Source organism: Ranitomeya variabilis, chromosome 7 (genome assembly GCF_051348905.1).
Source record: "Ranitomeya variabilis isolate aRanVar5 chromosome 7, aRanVar5.hap1, whole genome shotgun sequence".
Classification (NCBI taxonomy): Eukaryota; Metazoa; Chordata; class Amphibia; order Anura; family Dendrobatidae; genus Ranitomeya; species Ranitomeya variabilis.
In genome coordinates this window covers 4,720,993-4,736,025 of record NC_135238.1, presented here as the reverse complement: position 1 = coordinate 4,736,025, position 15,033 = coordinate 4,720,993, and the positions used below count along the sequence as shown (strand labels likewise).

At 49.5% G+C, this 15,033-nt stretch overlaps 1 protein-coding gene across 1 annotated transcript in view; it reads left to right on the top strand.

Moving 5' to 3' along the window:
* The first annotated feature begins 495 nt into the window (after positions 1–495).
* The window catches only part of ABCB10 (ATP binding cassette subfamily B member 10), a 30,510-nt gene continuing 15,972 nt past the window's right edge, over positions 496–15,033 (top strand). Inside the window, exons 1-2 of the mRNA XM_077273715.1 lie at positions 496–1,567; positions 14,036–14,236. Coding sequence (XP_077129830.1) covers positions 1,093–1,567; positions 14,036–14,236 — 676 coding nt within the window. The 5' untranslated portion in view covers positions 496–1,092. The remainder of the gene's footprint in view (positions 1,568–14,035; positions 14,237–15,033) is intronic.

The window sequence follows — 15,033 nt, the reverse complement described above, 5'->3', positions numbered from 1 at the left end:
GGCGCTGCCGGGACGCTATGTGCTGGGACTAGCACTGGATATCGGACTCTTGCACTGACACAAGTCTATGGAGGACGCGGAACAGCGGAGAGCACTGAGGTGTCAGCACGGAGCGGAGACGTCACTGCCCGGCTGTCCGCGCCCGGCTGTCCGCACCTGTCAGGCCGGAGCAGGGACCGAGCGTCCTCACATGAGGCGGCAGTATATATATATATATCTATACACACACCGGGGACAGCACCGGGGCATTAACCTGAGGACACCGCGCTCTCAGCGGCAGTTTCCGGTTCCTGTGACCTCCCTGCAGTCAGGAGAGGGTTAAGCCCTGCTCTGGGGGGCGGGGCGTGCAGTGTCTGGGGGCGGGGCGTGCAGTGTCTGGGGGCGGGGATTGTTGGGGCCGGCGCTGGGCTCCGGCTACGGTGAGGTGACGGCTCGGAGCTCCCGCGGCCCCAGCGATGACGGCGCAGATATGAGGCTCCCACCCCCGGGGAGGAGGAGGCGGAGGCCGCAGCGTTATCGCAGCCGCACACACGGGGCCTCTCACAGACACCGGCCTCACTGCACATGGAGCGCGGCGCCCGGAGGGGACACAGCGGGTGACCTTCAGGTGCTGCCGAGCGCCTCACCGGAGCTGCCGCCGTGCTGTCACCTGCTCCTGTCTGACCGGAGCTGTCACCTGCCTGAGGGAGAGCTGTCCCCTGCACCTGCCTGAGGGAGAACTGTCCCCTGCTCCTGCCTGAGGGAGAACTGTCCCCTGCTCCTGCCTGAGGGAGAACTGTCCCCTGCTCCTGCCTGAGGGAGAACTGTCCCCTGCTCCTGCCTGAGGGAGAACTGTCCCCTGCTCCTGCCTGAGGGAGAACTGTCCCCTGCTCCTGCCTGAGGGAGAACTGTCCCCTGCTCCTGCCTGAGGGAGAACTGTCCCCTGCTCCTGCCTGAGGGAGAACTGTCCCCTGCTCCTGCCTGAGGGAGAGCTACCGGGCGCAGGGAGAGCTGCCACCAGCCTGAGGGAGAGCTGCCGCTGTGCTGTCACCTGCTCCTGTCTGAGGGAGAGCTGCCGCTGTTCTGTCCCCTACCTGAGGGAGAGCTGCCTCCATGCTGTCCCCCGCCATGCTGGCCCGCTGCCTCCCTCTGGGGTCTGTCGGGGGCCGGCTATGGCTGCTCTCCCGGCTTCCTCTCTATACCACTGCCTGTTCCTATAGAACTTTGTGCAGAGACCTCCAGAGAACCGTCAGCAGGACCCGACCCCCGCGCTCTGCCCCCCGGACCACCCCCGCAGCCTGCAGTCTGGGCAGCGCTTGGTCCTGTCACTCATCCGCCAGATCCAGGGGCTTCAGTAGCAGCAGCAGCCAGGGAGTGGGGGCGTCTGTGCCGGACCCCCAGAGGGAAGAGACCGCACCGCAGAGGAGGCCGGCCAACCAGGACGTCCGGAGGGAAGAGACCGCACCGCAGAGGAGGCCGGCCAACCAGGACGTCCGGAGGGAAGAGACCGCACCGCAGAGGAGGCCGGCCAACCAGGACGTCCGGAGGCTACTGGGCCTCGCCGCACCGGAGAGCTGGAGGCTGACAGGTACTGGGGTCACTGAGGGGCCGACATCACCCGGGGGAGGGGGGTGCTTATACCACGGGGTGTAAATATTTACACTCATGTTACAAACTGACAATCTAACATCAATATTTGCCATCTGTGGACATAAAGCAAAGTCCCCAGATACCGAAATATTGCGTGACCCCCCCCCACTGCTGCTCTACTGCCCCCATTATCTACACTTCACCACACACATATATACTGCACAGCACCACACACACATATATACACTGCACAAAACAATAAAGGGAACAACAGAATATAACTCCAAGTAAATCACACTTCTGTGAAATCACACTGTCCACTTAGGAAGCAACACTGCTGACAATCAATGTCACATGCTGTTGTGCAAATGGAATAGACAACAGATGGAAATTATTGGCAATTATCAAGACCCCCTCAATAAAGGAGTGGTTCTGCAGGTGGGGACCACAGACCACATCTCGGTACCAATGCGTTCAGGCTGATGTTTTGGTCACTTTTGAATGTTGGTTGTGCTTTCACTCTTGTGGTAGCATGAGACAGACTCTACAACCCACACAAGTGGCTCAGGTAGTGCAGCTCATCCAGGATGGCACATCAATGCGAGCTGTATCAAGAAGGTTTGCTGTGTCTGTCAGCGTAGTGTCCAGAGGCTGGAAGCGCTACCAGAAGACAGGCTAGTACACCAGGAGACGTGGAGGGGGCTGTAGGAGGGCAACAACCCAGCAGTAGGACCGCTACCTCAGCCTTTGTGCAAGGAGGAACAGGAGGAGCACTGCCAGAGCCCTGAAAAATGACCTCCAGCAGGCCACAAATGTGCATGTGTCTGCACAATCGCTTAGAAACCGACTCCATGAGGATGGTCTGAGTGCCCGACGTCCACAGATGGGGGTTGTGCTCACAGCCCAACACCGTGCAGGACGCTTGGCATTTGCCACAGAACACCAGGATTGGTAAATTTGCCATTGGCGCCCTGTGCTCTTCACAGATGAAAGCAGGTTCACACTGAGCACATGTGACAGACGTGACAGAGTCTGGAGACGCTGTGGAGCGTGATCTGCTGCCTGCAACATCCTTCAGCATGACCGCTTTGGCAGTGGGTCAGTAATGGTGTGGGGTGGCATTTCTATGGAGGGCCACACAGCCCTCCATGTGCTCGCCAGGGGTAGCCTGACTGCCATTAGGTACCGAGATGAGATCCTCAGACCTCTTGTGAGACCATATGCTGGTGCAGTTGGCCCTGGGTTCCTCCTAATGCAGGACAATGCCAGACCTCATGTGGCTGGAGTGTCTCAGCAGTTCCTGCAAGATGAAGACATTGAAGCTATTGACTGGCCGCCCGTTCCCCAGACCTGAATCCGATTGAACACATCTGGGACATCATGTCTCGCACCATCCACCAACGTCACGTTGCACCACAGACTGTCCAGGGGTTGGCGGATGATTTAGTCCAGGTCTGGGAGGAGATCCCTCAGGAGACCATCCGCCGCCTCATCAGGAGAATGCTCTTGCATTGTAGGGAGGTCATACAGGCACGTGGAGGCCACACACACTACTGAGCATCATTTCCTTGTCTCGAGGCATTTCCACTGAAGTTGGATCAGCCTGTATCTTCATTTACCACTTTGATTTTGAGCATCATTTCAACTCCAGACCTCCGTGGGATATTAGTTGTGATTTACGTTGATAATTTTTAGGTTTTATTGTTCTCAACACATTCCACTATGTAATGAATAAAGATTAACAACTGGAGTATTTCATTCAGTGATATCTAGGATGTGGGATTTTAGTGTTACCATTATTTTTTGGAGCAGTATATAAACATTGCACAGTACCACTCCTCCTGTCCTGTATATATACACTGCACAGTACCACTCCTCCTGTCCTGTATATATACACTGCACAGTACCACTCCTCCTATCCTGTATATATACACTGCACAGTACCACTCCTCCTGTATATAAACATTGCACAGTACCACTCCTCCTGTCCTGTATATATACACTGCACAGTACCACTCCTCCTGTCCTGTATATATACACTGCACAGTACCACTCCTCCTATCCTGTATATATACACTGCACAGTACCACTCCTCCTGTCCTGTATATATACACTGCACAGTACCACTCCTCCTGTCCTGTATATATACACTGCACAGTACCACTCCTCCTGTCCTGTATATATACACTGCACAGTACCACTCCTCCTGTCCTGTATATATACACTGCACAGTACCACTCCTCCTGTCCTGTATATATACACTGCACAGTACCACTCCTCCTATCCTGTATATATACACTGCACAGTACCACTCCTCCTGTCCTGTATATATACACTGCACAGTACCATTCCTCCTGTCCTGTATATATACACTGCACAGTACCACTCCTCCTGTCCTGTATATATACACTGCACAGTACCACTCCTCCTATCCTGTATATATACACTGCACAGTACCACTCCTCCTGTCCTGTATATATACACTGCACAGTACCACTCCTCCTGTCCTGTATATATACACTGCACAGTACCACTCCTCCTATCCTGTATATATACACTGCACAGTACCACTCCTCCTATCCTGTATATATACACTGCACAGTACCACTCCTCCTGTCCTGTATATATACACTGCACAGTACCACTCCTCCTGTCCTGTATATATACACTGCACAGTACCATTCCTCCTGTCCTGTATATATACACTGCACAGTACCACTCCTCCTGTCCTGTATATATACACTGCACAGTACCACTCCTCCTGTCCTGTATATATACACTGCACAGTACCACTCCTCCTGTCCTGTATATATACACTGCACAGTACCACTCCTCCTATCCTGTATATATACACTGCACAGTACCACTCCTCCTATCCTGTATATATACACTGCACAGTACCACTCCTCCTGTCCTGTATATATACACTGCACAGTACCACTCCTCCTGTCCTGTATATATACACTGCACAGTACCATTCCTCCTGTCCTGTATATATACACTGCACAGTACCACTCCTCCTGTCCTGTATATATACACTGCACAGTACCACTCCTCCTGTCCTGTATATATACACTGCACAGTACCACTCCTCCTGTATATATACACTGCACAGTACCACTCCTGCTGTCCTGTATATATACACTGCACAGTACCACTCCTCCTGTCCTGTATATATATACTGCACAGTACCACTCCTCCTATCCTGTATATATACACTGCACAGTACCACTCCTCCTATCCTGTATATATACACTGCACAGTACCACTCCTCCTGTCCTGTATATATACACTGCACAGTACCACTCCTATCCTGTATATATACACTGCACAGTACCACTCCTCCTGTCCTGTATATATACACTGCACAGTACCACTGCTCCTGTCCTGTATATATACACTGCACAGTACCGCTCCTCCTGTCCTGTATATATATATATATACACTGCACAGTACCACTCCTCCTGTATATATACACTGCACAGTACCACTCCCCCTGTATATATACACTGCACAGTACCACTCCTCCTGTCCTGTATATATACACTGCACAGTACCGCTCCTCCTGTCCTGTATATATACACTGCACAGTACCACTCCTCCTATCCTGTATATATACACTGCACAGTACCACTCCTCCTGTCCTGTATATATACACTGCACAGTACCACTCCTCCTGTCCTGTATATATACACTGCACAGTACCACTCCTCCTGTCCTGTATATATAGACTGCACAGTACCACTCCTCCTGTCCTGTATATATACACTGCACAGTACCATTCCTCCTGTCCTGTATATATACACTGCACAGTACCACTCCTCCTGTCCTGTATATATACACTGCACAGTACCACTCCTCCTGTCCTGTATATATACACTGCACAGTACCACTCCTCCTGTGTATATATACACTGCACAGTACCACTCCTCCTGTATATATACACTGCACAGTACCACTCCTCCTGTATATATACACTGCACAGTACCACTCCTCCTATCCTGTATATATACACTGCACAGTACCATTCCTCCTGTCCTGTATATATACACTGCACAGTACCACTCCTCCTGTATATATACACTGCACAGTACCATTCCTCCTGTCCTGTATATATACACTGCACAGTACCACTCCTCCTGTATATATACACTGCACAGTACCACTCCTCCTGTCCTGTATATATACACTGCACAGTACCACTCCTCCTGTCCTGTATATATACACTGCACAGTACCATTCCTCCTGTCCTGTATATATACACTGCACAGTACCATTCCTCCTGTCCTGTATATATACACTGCACAGTACCACTCCTCCTATCCTGTATATATACACTGCACAGTACCATTCCTCCTGTCCTGTATATATACACTGCACAGTACCACTCCTCCTGTATATATACACTGCACAGTACCACTCCTCCTATCCTGTATATATACACTGCACAGTACCACTCCTCCTGTCCTGTATATATACACTGCACAGTACCACTCCTCCTGTCCTGTATATATACACTGCACAGTACCACTCCTCCTGTCCTGTATATATACACTGCACAGTACCACTCCTCCTGTCCTGTATATATACACTGCACAGTACCACTCCTCCTATCCTGTATATATACACTGCACAGTACCACTCCTCCTATCCTGTATATATACACTGCACAGTACCACTCCTCCTGTCCTGTATATATACACTGCACAGTACCACTCCTATCCTGTATATATACACTGCACAGTACCACTCCTCCTGTCCTGTATATATACACTGCACAGTACCGCTCCTCCTATCCTGTATATATACACTGCACAGTACCGCTCCTCCTATCCTGTATATATACACTGCACAGTACCACTCCTCCTGTATATATACACTGCACAGTACCACTCCTCCTATCCTGTATATATACACTGCACAGTACCACTCCTCCTGTCCTGTATATATACACTGCACAGTACCACTCCTCCTGTCCTGTATATATACACTGCACAGTACCACTCCTCCTGTATATATACACTGCACAGTACCACTCCTCCTATCCTGTATATATACACTGCACAGTACCACTCCTCCTATCCTGTATATATACACTGCACAGTACCACTCCTCCTATCCTGTATATATACACTGCACAGTACCACTCCTCCTATCCTGTATATATACACTGCACAGTACCACTCCTCCTGTATATATACACTGCACAGTACCACTCCTCCTATCCTGTATATATATACTGCACAGTACCACTCCTCCTATCCTGTATATATACACTGCACAGTACCACTCCTCCTGTCCTGTATATATACACTGCACAGTACCACTCCTATCCTGTATATATACACTGCACAGTACCACTCCTCCTGTCCTGTATATATACACTGCACAGTACCGCTCCTCCTATCCTGTATATATACACTGCACAGTACCGCTCCTCCTGTCCTGTATATATACACTGCACAGTACCGCTCCTCCTGTCCTGTATATATATATACACTGCACAGTACCACTCCTCCTGTATATATACACTGCACAGTACCACTCCCCCTGTATATATACACTGCACAGTACCACTCCTCCTGTCCTGTATATATACACTGCACAGTACCGCTCCTCCTGTCCTGTATATATACACTGCACAGTACCACTCCTCCTATCCTGTATATATACACTGCACAGTACCACTCCTCCTATCCTGTATATATACACTGCACAGTACCACTCCTCCTGTCCTGTATATATACACTGCACAGTACCACTCCTCCTGTCCTGTATATATACACTGCACAGTACCACTCCTCCTGTCCTGTATATATAGACTGCACAGTACCACTCCTTCTGTCCTGTATATATACACTGCACAGTACCATTCCTCCTGTCCTGTATATATACACTGCACAGTACCACTCCTCCTGTCCTGTATATATACACTGCACAGTACCACTCCTCCTATCCTGTATATATACACTGCACAGTACCACTCCTCCTGTATATATACACTGCACAGTACCACTCCTCCTATCCTGTATATATACACTGCACAGTACCATTCCTCCTGTCCTGTATATATACACTGCACAGTACCACTCCTCCTGTATATATACACTGCACAGTACCACTCCTCCTGTCCTGTATATATACACTGCACAGTACCATTCCTCCTGTCCTGTATATATACACTGCACAGTACCATTCCTCCTGTCCTGTATATATACACTGCACAGTACCATTCCTCCTGTCCTGTATATATACACTGCACAGTACCACTCCTCCTATCCTGTATATATACACTGCACAGTACCATTCCTCCTGTCCTGTATATATACACTGCACAGTACCACTCCTCCTGTATATATACACTGCACAGTACCACTCCTCCTATCCTGTATATATACACTGCACAGTACCATTCCTCCTGTCCTGTATATATACACTGCACAGTACCACTCCTCCTATCCTGTATATATACACTGCACAGTACCATTCCTCCTGTCCTGTATATATACACTGCACAGTACCATTCCTCCTGTCCTGTATATATACACTGCACAGTACCATTCCTCCTGTCCTGTATATATACACTGCACAGTACCACTCCTCCTATCCTGTATATATACACTGCACAGTACCACTCCTCCTGTATATATACACTGCACAGTACCACTCCTCCTATCCTGTATATATACACTGCACAGTACCATTCCTCCTGTCCTGTATATATACACTGCACAGTACCACTCCTCCTGTATATATACACTGCACAGTACCACTCCTCCTATCCTGTATATATACACTGCACAGTACCATTCCTCCTGTCCTGTATATATACACTGCACAGTACCATTCCTCCTGTCCTGTATATATACACTGCACAGTACCGCTCCTCGTGTCCTGTATATATACACTGCACAGTACCACTCCTCCTGTCCTGTATATATACACTGCACAGTACCACTCCTCCTGTATATATACACTGCACAGTACCACTCCTCCTATCCTGTATATATACACTGCACAGTACCATTCCTCCTGTCCTGTATATATACACTGCACAGTACCATTCCTCCTGTCCTGTATATATACACTGCACAGTACCACTCCTCCTGTATATATACACTGCACAGTACCACTCCTCCTATCCTGTATATATACACTGCACAGTACCACTCCTCCTGTGTGTATATATACACTGCACAGTACCATTCCTCCTGTCCTGTATATATACACTGCACAGTACCATTCCTCCTGTCCTGTATATATACACTGCACAGTACCACTCCTCCTATCCTGTATATATACACTGCACAGTACCATTCCTCCTGTCCTGTATATATACACTGCACAGTACCATTCCTCCTGTCCTGTATATATACACTGCACAGTACCACTCCTCCTGTATATATACACTGCACAGTACCGCTCCTCCTGTCCTGTATATATACACTGCACAGTACCACTCCCCCTGTATATATACACTGCACAGTACCACTCCTCCTGTATATATACACTGCACAGTACCGCTCCTCCTGTATATATACACTGCACAGTACCGCTCCTCCTGTATATTTACACTGCACAGTACCACTCCTCCTGTCCTGTATATATACACTGCACAGTACCACTCCTCCTGTATATATACACTGCACAGTACCACTCCTCCTGTATATATACACTGCACAGTACCACTCCTGTATATATACACCGCACAGGACCACTCCTCCTGTATATATACACTGCACAGTACCACTCCTCCTGTCCTGTATATATACACTGCACAGTACCATTCCTCCTGTCCTGTATATATACACTGCACAGTACCACTCCTCCTATCCTGTATATATACACTGCACAGTACCATTCCTCCTGTCCTGTATATATACACTGCACAGTACCATTCCTCCTGTCCTGTATATATACACTGCACAGTACCATTCCTCCTGTCCTGTATATATACACTGCACAGTACCATTCCTCCTGTCCTGTATATATACACTGCACAGTACCACTCCTCCTATCCTGTATATATACACTGCACAGTACCATTCCTCCTGTCCTGTATATATACACTGCACAGTACCACTCCTCCTGTATATATACACTGCACAGTACCACTCCTCCTATCCTGTATATATACACTGCACAGTACCATTCCTCCTGTCCTGTATATATACACTGCACAGTACCACTCCTCCTGTATATATACACTGCACAGTACCACTCCTCCTGTATATATACACCGCACAGGACCACTCCTCCTGTATATATACACTGCACAGTACCACTCCTCCTGTCCTGTATATATACACTGCACAGTACCACTCCTCCTGTCCTGTATATATACACTGCACAGTACCACTCCTCCTGTCCTGTATATATACACTGCACAGTACCATTCCTCCTGTCCTGTATATATACACTGCACAGTACCACTCCTCCTGTATATATACACTGCACAGTACCACTCCTCCTGTATATATACACCGCACAGCACCACTCCTCCTGTATATATACACTGCACAGTACCACTCCTCCTGTCCTGTATATATACACTGCACAGTACCACTCCTCCTGTCCTGTATATATACACTGCACAGTACCACTCCTCCTGTCCTGTATATATACACTGCACAGTACCATTCCTCCTGTCCTGTATATATACACTGCACAGTACCACTCCTCCTGTATATATACACTGCACAGTACCATTCCTCCTGTCCTGTATATATACACTGCACAGTACCATTCCTCCTGTCCTGTATATATACACTGCACAGTACCACTCCTCCTGTCCTGTATATATACACTGCACAGTACCACTCCTCCTGTCCTGTATATATACACTGCACAGTACCATTCCTCCTGTCCTGTATATATACACTGCACAGTACCACTCCTCCTGTATATATACACTGCACAGTACCACTCCTCCTGTATATATACACCGCACAGGACCACTCCTCCTGTATATATACACTGCACAGTACCACTCCTCCTGTCCTGTATATATACACTGCACAGTACCACTCCTCCTATCCTGTATATATACACTGCACAGTACCATTCCTCCTGTCCTGTATATATACACTGCACAGTACCATTCCTCCTGTCCTGTATATATACACTGCACAGTACCACTCCTCTCGTCCTGTATATATACACTGCACAGTACCACTTCTTTGTATATCCTGGCTGTTCTTCTGTGTACATGGGCACTGTGCAGTGTCTCTCATCGTTGATTCTCCCTGTTCTCGGCCCTCGGGGACCTTTTTCGTGGTTGTGTTCGAGACCTTTCTGCTGTGATTTGTGGAGGTGTCTGAGGCCTCAGCAGGATCCGGCCTGTGCTGCTCCTGTCTCTCGGCAGGATCCGGCCTGTGCTGCTCCTGTCTCTCGGCAGGATCCGGCCTGTGCTGCTCCTGTCTCTCGGCAGGATCCGGCCTGTGCTGCTCCTGTCTCTCGGCAGGATCCGGCCTGTGCTGCTCCTGTCTCTCGGCAGGATCCGGCCTGTGCTGCTCCTGTCTCTCGGCAGGATCCGGCCTGTGCTGCTCCTGTCTCTCGGCAGGATCCGGCCTGTGCTGCTCCTGTCTCTCGGCAGGATCCGGCCTGTGCTGCTCCTGTCTCTCGGCAGGATCCGGCCTGTGCTGCTCCTGTCTCTCGGCAGGATCCGGCCTGTGCTGCTCCTGTCTCTCGGCAGGATCCGGCCTGTGCTGCTCCTGTCTCTCGGCAGGATCCGGCCTGTGCTGCTCCTGTCTCTCGGCAGGATCCGGCCTGTGCTGCTCCTGTCTCTCGGCAGGATCCGGCCTGTGCTGCTCCTGTCTCTCGGCAGGATCCGGCCTGTGCTGCTCCTGTCTCTCGGCAGGATCCGGCCTGTGCTGCTCCTGTCTCTCGGCAGGATCCGGCCTGTGCTGCTCCTGTCTCTCGGCAGGATCCGGCCTGTGCTGCTTCTGTCTCTCGGCAGGATCCGGCCTGTGCTGCTCCTGTCTCTCGGCAGGATCCGGCCTGTGCTGCTCCTGTCTCTCAGCAGTGCCTCATTGTTAGTCTTCTTCTGTGGTGCCCTTTGCACTAACTCCAAAGTCTCCTCCTCGGCGGACCCTGCGCTCCATGGGGGGTGTTGGACTTTCTCTTCCAGGGTCCGGCGTTTTGTTATTCTTGCAGATGTTACATTGTTTTGTTAACTGATTGTTATGTCACATTATTGCACTTTTAAAACTGAAGCTTCATCTCCCCCCTCCCCCTATAATGTGCGGTACTCGCTCATTCATTGCCCGTGTACAGTGTCAGAGGAGGGAGCGGCGTCCGCCTTACAGCTGCACAGAAAGCTTTGTGACCCGTGTGTCTTACAGCAAGAGCCTGACAGAATATCCGGGCACAGCGCCACTGTTGCTCACAGGTTCCCTCTGGTATTGCATTATTTATATTAACTGGTAATGAGCTGCAATACCAGACATGACCTGTGCCCAGCAGTGGCGCTGTGTCCAGAGCAGTCATCCTCTTCTTTACCATCCTGTATGAAATGCTGGAGATCCATCTCTCTCTTGAACATTTCTGTGCCTTTTCCTTCCTATGTGAAGTGTCTGGATTATTTGACTGATGGACGGAGGATCCTCATGGTGTCCTCCAATGGGATCTCCCTCCGTGGCCATATCTGCCTTCCCCCAGGACCTCTGTTTCTGCAGATGGGGGGCAAAAGGAGAAAAGAAGAACAGAAACGAGGGGCACATAAATAAATATTTACTGGTGTGAGAGTCAGATAAAAGCAACGTGTCGGGTGTAAAGGTGATAAAGCAGCGGAGGCCGCGGGTGAGATCACCGGGCGCCGACACAACGGTGAAATAAGGAACATAAAGAGAGAACCCCCCATACAGCTGGATACAAGACCCTACTAATACAGAGCGGTCACAGACGCCATATAAGAGGGGCCGACCCATGTTGTGTCCAAGGGGGAAAGTCAAAGAAAATACGCAAATATGTTTAATAACCAATGGGGTAATAATAGAACAAGGATACATGTGGGGTGTGATGTACCAGTCATACACCGGGCAGTGAGATCATAGCAATGTGATATTGTAAGCAGAGCTGCCGGAGTCGTAGGTGGACATATACCCTGCGCGTTTCGCTGGTCATGCCAGCTTCATCAGGGGTGGGGAGAAATAAAATAGAAACTGAAAAAAATGAGTTGCTTAATCTGGCCTGACCAGCGATGTGCGTGGGGAGTGTTTCCATGTCTTTGGGTCGGATACGCTTTACTTGCGTTGCTCCTTAAGGATTTATATAAGGTGTATTACTATTATCACACTGTCTGGTCTATGTGGGCTGTGACTTCTCACTAGATTTTGCTTTTCTCCTATTTTTGATTATTACCTGATTGTTTATATTTTGGTTCTATTTCCCGTATTTGTGTATTCTGTATGGCTTTGCCCCTTGGACACACAACGCAGGGTCGGCCCCTCTCACCTGTGGTATTATATGGCGTCCATGACCGCTCTGTACGATTAGTGGGGTCTTGTCCCGTCTGTATCCAGCTGTATGGGATTCACACCTTCACCTGTGGATGTTTATTGTACCATTTTCCATGAGTTTCCATTGTGTACTGATTACATGTATCATCTCTTGTTTTGTTGCCTTTATATTTTGCTACTTGTGTTTTACCTGTTTTTAATCTTTCAGTTTTGTTCTACCAGTGAATATTTATTTTTGTACATTTCATGTGCGCTCGTTTTTCCATCCTGCTTTTTTTTATGACCAGTATTCTCGTCATTTATTAGGCTGTGCATGTAGTTTGCGGGCTTGTGCCTGGCTCTGGAGATAAGGGTGGTCTGCAGCGTCTGCTAGGAGCAGATCTTTGTTCCTCCCTGATATCTTCAGCTTTGGAAAGAGTTGCAATAAATTCTGTTTGGTCAGCCATGTTCACACTCAGTTTTATGATGAGATCAGTAATCCTTAGAAGACCCCTAGCCTGGTGCCCCCCACCGAGCAGCTTCCCTCCCAGTATACAGGCGCCTCGTATCTTCTGACCTTCACATGGACATCAGATATGGAGCACAGGCAGATCAGATCTCATGGGTGATGACTTTCATGAAGGATCCATCACTGTCCATGTAAATATGATCAACAATTGATTCCATTATCCCTAATTGTGTCCTAAAGTCATCAGTCACCCACCCCCTAATCTGGGGAAGAGCTGCTGCCCGTGTGAGGGTGAGAGCTTGGGTTCCTGTCCTTGACGTGGAGGATCCCTGCAGCGGTAGCCTTTGTCGAAAAGGTTTACAGCATTAAATGTTGGACTATCCATGAAGACGAGACAATCCCCCAATGTACAATGCAAAGACAATTCCCTGATAGCCCCAGTCCCCAGTGGAAAGATGATCAACTGGTGGCGAGGCGATCCCCTATGGAGAGTCCCCGATAACTAGAGCTATCTGTGTTCTCTTCAGTATTAATCCTATTCTCTGCCTTATTCCTGCAGCCGCGGTCGGCTTCCTCACCGTCTCCAGTGTCATCACCATGTCGGCTCCATTTTTCCTGGGAAAAGTGATCGATGTGATCTACTCAAATCCCGCGCAGGACCTGACGTCCAGCCTTACATCACTGTGTGCCTTACTGAGCGGGGTCTTCCTGTTAGGGGCAGCGGCCAACGGCATTCGCGTCTACCTCATGCAAACCTCAGGTATGAAGTACGGTGCTGAGAATATGACCATGTGATGATACTTCCTCCAATGTTTGACCATACGATGAGATGGTGCCCAGTGTGTGACAGTATGATGAGACTGTGCCCAGTGTGTGACCGTACGGTGAGATGGCGCCCAGTGTATGACCGTATGATGAGACTGCCGCCCAGTGTATGACCGTATGATGAGACTGCCGCCCAGTGTGACCGTACGATGAGATGGTGCCCAATGTAAGACCGTACGATGATACTTCATCCAGTGTGTGACCGTACCATGAGACGGCGCCCGATGTGTGACCGTACGATGATACGGTGCCCATTGTGTGACCGTACGCTGATACTTCATCCAATGTGTGACCGTATGATGAGACGGTGCCCAGTGTATGACCGTACGATGAGACTGCGGCCAGTGTGTGACCGTACGATGATACTGCGCCCAATGTGAGACCGTACGATGAGACGGTGCCCAGTGAATGACCGCACGATGAGACGGTGCCCAGTGTATGACCGCACGATGAGACTGCGGCCAGTGTGGGACCGTACGATGAGACGGCGCCCAGTGTGTGACCATATGGCGAGACGTCGCCTAGTATGTGACCGTACAATGAGACGGCGCCCAATGTGTGACCATACGATGGTACGGTGCCCAGTGTGTGACCGTACGCTGATACTTCAGCCAATGTGTGACCGTATGATGAGACGGTGCCAGTGTATGACCGTACGATGAGACTGCGGCCAGTGTGTGACCGTACGATGATACTGCGCCCAATGTGAGACCATACAATGAGACGGCACCT